This window comes from Lepisosteus platostomus, chromosome 25 (genome assembly GCF_059453375.1).
Source record: "Lepisosteus platostomus isolate fLepPlt1 chromosome 25, fLepPlt1.hap1, whole genome shotgun sequence".
NCBI classification, from domain to species: Eukaryota; Metazoa; Chordata; class Actinopteri; order Semionotiformes; family Lepisosteidae; genus Lepisosteus; species Lepisosteus platostomus.
In genome coordinates, this window is record NC_142635.1 from 13067520 (window position 1) to 13073187 (window position 5668).

At 46.4% G+C, this 5668-nt stretch overlaps 1 protein-coding gene across 2 annotated transcripts; it reads left to right on the top strand.

Annotated features, from left to right (window-relative positions):
• Nucleotides 1–5291, top strand: c1qtnf5 (C1q and TNF related 5). 2 transcript variants are annotated; one of them, XM_088619391.1, is made up of 4 exons: nucleotides 1–167; nucleotides 378–479; nucleotides 2542–2777; nucleotides 3816–5291. In XM_088619391.1, exons 3-4 carry the CDS (start codon nucleotides 2552–2554, stop codon nucleotides 4334–4336), a joined length of 747 nt encoding a protein of 248 aa, XP_088475517.1. In that variant the 5' UTR covers nucleotides 1–167; nucleotides 378–479; nucleotides 2542–2551; the 3' UTR covers nucleotides 4337–5291. The 2 variants fall into 2 exon arrangements, with proteins under 2 accessions (XP_088475517.1, XP_088475518.1); XM_088619392.1 differs by having other exon boundaries at nucleotides 393–479.
• Nucleotides 5292–5668: the final 377 nt, after the last annotated feature.

Sequence of the window (5668 nt, forward strand, 5' to 3'; positions counted from 1 at the left end):
TCAGCGAAGTCCTCTCTCTGTAGACAGGGAGGTTTCTTTCTTGCTTGTCCAAGGAGGGAGGAAAAAAACCTTCAGCTTTTATTGTTATTATTACTGAAACCAACTCAAAGACCTGCTGCTTTTTCTTCTTTCATAAACCAGGGAGCTGGCTGAAAGAGACTGGATTGGTAAGGCTTTTGCTCATTTCTATTAGACATGCATTTTCCCATGCCCAGAGGTTAGGAGCTATTTGTGCACTATAGAATGCAAGTGTTTTGCTACTAATGTTTGCTATGTGAGCCGAAACGTCAGGCCATTCTGACTGAGGACTCTCCTGTTCCCAAGTGAAAAACTATTCTCGTTCACCAAATTGAAATTTTTGTTGTTTATTTATCCAGCTTGTTTCGCTCAAGGGGAAAGCATCTGAGGACACTGGCAGTGTGCAGAGCTCTCTGCTGAACGTTCTGAAAACTCTGGCTGACTGAAGGCTACATAGCACCGTAAGTACACTGGCATTGCATTTCCAAAGATATAAAAGTGCACACTGCAGAGCAGGCAGAAATAAAAGCAGGGCTAACCTATGCCATTAATTTTGCAGTCAATAATTTTAATAAGAACTACACACTATACAGTACAATTCAATACATTGACATAGAAAATGGTGCATTGTTTTCTTTGGATAATGCATTGAAACAAATCATTATTTGGGTTGCTTTAATGACAATAATGCAGTACTCATCTTAAAGTATGAATTTACTTTAAAGCACTTTCATACTGCTCCAATTCGCAGCCCTAAGATTAATGCTCATAAAGCACATTTCAGCATTAAATGCTGTGATTTTGACTCTGGTACTTCCAGGTTCTGAAGTCACCCTAAGAATAAGCGAGCAACATGAGAGTAGTGGCTGAATGTTTTGTTAGCAGGAGTTGGGCTGTTTCTGTCGTGTGTCTCATGGAGGTGTGTGTGTGTGTGTGGGGGAGGAGGGGGGCAACCATTCAGCCGCAGCAATAGATTCTGCTGGTTGAAAGAGTTAAAAGGGCCCCTCGTGCCCTCCCTCCCTTCCACCAGCCCTCAACCCCAGGATGTCCATGACTCAGACTTACTAAATACCACTGATTTTGACCACAGATTTGGCACCCATGGAGGAGGCCTATGGTACAGTTGAAATTCATTTTACATGATCCAATGTCTCGGCTTTAGTGGAAATCTGCAAAGAAATGAGAAAAGCTTGTGTGTTTCTGACAACACACAGTTGTTTCCCGACAGGACCTTTGTGGGAAAGTGAACTGCAGAGACTTCAGAAGCTTCCCTGGCTCTCTCTGGGTGTCTCAGCCTGAGCTGTGAGAGCTGTTATTTGTTTCAAATACCGCTGACACAGCAAGGGGGGGGTGAGGCGGAGGGCGGTCGTCGGAGTCTTACAGAGGGGAATGTAGCTGTGACGAATGTGTTTCAGCAAGAGCCACGGAGAGAGGTTTCAGGCATGACGACTAAACAGGGCTTTTCGTCACACCGGGTTTGGGAGCGAGAAGTGAGAAACTCTCTGCACACTACCTGCGGGTGTGCGAATCTCGCACGAGGAAACGGTGGAATAAGGCTCACCCTAGTTTCCCAGTACTGCAGCTGCTGTGTTGGGCAGAGGAGACTCCGGGCAGTCGTGCCAGCAGACGTTCTTCCCCTGAGTCAGTGCTGAGTGCTGCTCTCCCTCACGCTGGCTGTGGGAGCAGTGACCCTCATTCCTTAGCTCTTACAGTACAGGACACGCACACATCCAGGCCCAAACCGCAGATCCATGCTCTGGTATGCCGAGGAGACTTCTCTGAAGAGGAAATAATAGAGAAGCGGAGAGAGAATCACTATGGTCCTTGTGTTTCTGTGGTTAAAGACTGTGGTTCAGTTATTGCTTTTATTGTGGAATCTGAAAGTAATTTGGGAGGTAAGAATGCACAATTTACATCAAAAGGCAGCTTTGAAAGCATGCAGACCAGCAGTTTCACTTTTGAAAATCAAAGAGTTAGGCAGCATAAATAAAACATTGAGCTTCCAGAGAATTCGTTCTCTGTCCCCCTAGTTCAGTACCGCCGCAGTAATAAGAATGCCTGTGACAGTCAGCTTTCCTTACTGCAGTTCTCAGACTCCCATAAGCTGGGCTTGACCCCTCTCCAGACAGATGCTGAACACTTGTTTCGGTCTCCTGGCTGTCAGCTGTGAGCACGATGACATTTAGATGAGTCACAACACTTGCAGCTTTCCTTGGAGAGGGCAGCAAGAAAGAAAATCCTGATCCTTGATCAAGTATTTGGTGCGAAGAGAAGAAAAATATTTCTTTAAAAATAACATCTGTTGAAGACATTTCACTTCCATTATAAAATAGAAACCAAACATGTTTAGACTAGACTGTCTACTCACAAATTATTTTATTTAAACCAATCAGTAAGGTTGTTTAACTCACGAAAAAACTAAACCCACAAGGAACATGGAGGTAGTTTACTTGTTTGATTTTTTTAAAAGATCATATAGCCTTGCAGATATCTTGTAAATAACTGTAACCTCCATTTTCACAGGCACCTTAGGATGAATCCACACCAGCTCTGGCCTCTCTCCCTCTTTATCTTCCTGTTGGTCAGCTCGTCCAATCAGATCGAAGATAACCAGATCCCCAGCCTCTGCTCAGGACAGCCTGGTATCCCAGGATCCCCTGGGGCACACGGCAGCCCAGGCCTGCCAGGGAGGGACGGCAGAGATGGGCGTGATGCCGCCCCGGGGGAAAAGGGGGTCAAAGGAGATTTGGGCGAGCCAGGTGAGATGACATGAAGCAAGCATTGCAACACGATTTCTCTCTATTCAGTATTTTTACCGGGGCACCTCTCAATATGACAGGAGCACCGAGCCTGCGAACGACACATGATCCGGACTGGGACAGCCAAATGAGCTTTCATACACGACTTCAAATAGTAAACTCGGCTGTAGCCCCACACTAAACAATCATCTAATGACTCTCCACTGAGCATTTTCCAGAACAATTTCTCTTAATCACAAAAGACTCACCAGGAACGTGGGTAGAAATAAGCACCTGAGAGCACAACAGGCTTTGCGGGAAGTGAGTAAAAGTTGAAAACGTTTCACTGCTTTGTAAAGAAGTGTGATGTTCTGTTTTCGTTCCACAGTAAGTGCTAACTGATTTCACTGGACCGGTTCCTTGCTTGTTTAGCTCAAGTTCTCCTTTCCCAGGTGTCCATTTCAAATATGTGCTACTAATACTGGGCCCTTTCAGTCCTGCAGCCGCCAACTCCTGCTGCTCTCGCACATGTCTCTTCCAGTGAAAGGCAGAACCCCCCCCCCTCTTTATGACCGAGATGATGATAATAATAATAATTTCTTACACTTATATTGCGCTTTTCTTCTTATCCCCCACCTGGATAATGCGACAGCAGCCACAGGGCGCCAGTACACTCACCACACACCAGCTCTCAGTGGGGAGGACAGCAGAGTGATGAAGTCAGTTCAGAGATGGGGATTATTAGGAGGCCGTGATTGGTAAAGGAAATTTGGCCAGCAAAACCCTACTCTTTCTTGAGAAACACCCTGGGATTTTTAATGACCACAGAGAGTCAGGACCTCGGTTTTATGTTTCATCCGAAGGACGGCATTTTTCTGTCTCCCCGTAACTATACTGGGGCATTAGGACTGATACAGACAGTAGGGTGAGCTCCCCCTTCTGGTCCCACTAACACCTCTTCAACAGCAACCTTAGTTTTCCCAGGAGGGTCAGTGGTGAGCTGCAAGGTGATACAGCTGTTGTCTATAAGACGTTACAATCGCATCTCCTTGTTGTCAGGGATGTCCGGCGCCAGGGGCGACCGCGGCGACCGGGGGGAGCCAGGAGAGAAGGGCGAGAGGGGGCAGCCGGGAGAGTGCGCCGTGGCGCCCAAGTCCGCCTTCAGCGCCAAGCTGTCGGAGAGCCGGGGCACGCCCACGCCCGTGGGGGAGGCGGTGCGGTTCGACGTGGCGCTCCTGAACGAGCAGGGGCACTACGACGCGGAGACGGGCCGCTTCACCTGCAGGGTGCCCGGAGTCTACTACTTCGCCGTCCACGCCACCGTCTACCGCGCCAGCCTGCAGTTCGACCTGATGAAGAACGGCCACGTCGTGGCCTCGTACTTCCAGTACTACGGCAACTGGCCCAAGCCGGCCTCTCTGTCCGGCGGCTCGCTGCTGCACCTGGTGCCTGGAGACCAGGTGTGGGTGCAGATGGGCCTGAGCGAATACAGCGGCTTCTACTCCAGCCAGAAGACGGACAGCACCTTCAGCGGCTTCCTCGTCCATTCGGACTGGAAAAACTCCGCCGTCTTCGCCTAGCAGGGACACGCGTGCGCCGGTGGGCGCGGGATGGGCGGACAACACGCGGAACCGAAGGGACCGAAAACAGCCCAGAACAAGATAAACTCGATCATCCACGTAATCAAAATAACTTATTATGTTTGCACACGTCTTGACAGCCGTCTTCGCTGGCCAGATAGCCAGCCTTGATAGATATACAGTAAATCAACGACAAATATCTACAGCTTTGATATTCGCGGGATCTTTTAGGGTTTGATTCTAGGGAACAAGAGAGATAATGACCAGTCAGAGAGCAAGACAGGCTTGCAGTCTCACTCTTATATTTAAACTGTTTATATACACACACAGTGTCTAAACAAATATAGTCAAGTGGATTTCAGAACCTCACATTTCACCTTACAACCTTCTATTCATTGCTGGAAGATCAATGCGCTTAAAATAACATTATGCATTCACACGATATCTGTTTCTCTATGTATCTGATGTATCTGTTATTAACGATAGATCATATTAGTCTTCTGGTCTAAATATGTTCCAGTAATTCTCACTTTAGTCACCCAGGAGGTCACCTAGGAGATGTCTGTAGTCAGAGCACCTCACACTGCCCTGTGCAACTATCCCTGGTTCTCTGGTTTGAAACTATCCTATCACCCTGCAGATGTTGGCTCAGCTCAACATTCCCATAAAACAATGCCTTAATAGAGAACATTTCCTACCTGGGAAAAGGAGCCCCGACACTCATATCATATTCTCAAGTACAGATGTCAAGATCAGGAGATATCAGAAGGATTCACTCACACACAAGCACAAACACTGGTCCTGTGTCTGAGGTGTTGTACCTGTGAACAAAGTCCATCTGTGTGACTGGTAATAAGAACGGTGAAGCAATTTACAAAATGAAGCAATTTACTATAAGACAAGTGTACAGATGTGCTCACCTAGGTTTATTATAATAAAAGTAAACTAATACAGATACCCCTTGTTGTGTGTTTCATTTGAGTGTGTTAATGATTTGTTTCCACAATCTATTTTACAGTTATACTGAATTATAAAAGACAGGTTCTAAACTGATATATAAGCTTTTATGTAGTCTTTAAGTACCTGGTTCATGGCTTTCTGTTTAAATATCCTGCTCAACACAATTAGTGCAGTTAAGGAAAGCACTGCAAAAATGGAAAATCTCTCATGCAACTAGCCTAACTTCCTGCCAATGAATACGGGAATGAATGAACACCTGTCTGCTTTGCGTGACTGTAATTCAACAGTAAACCAGACTTATATCATTACAGTATTCAGGTTACAGTTCATTACTGGAAAAACTCAACAGAAATATTCCACTGGACTTTGTTA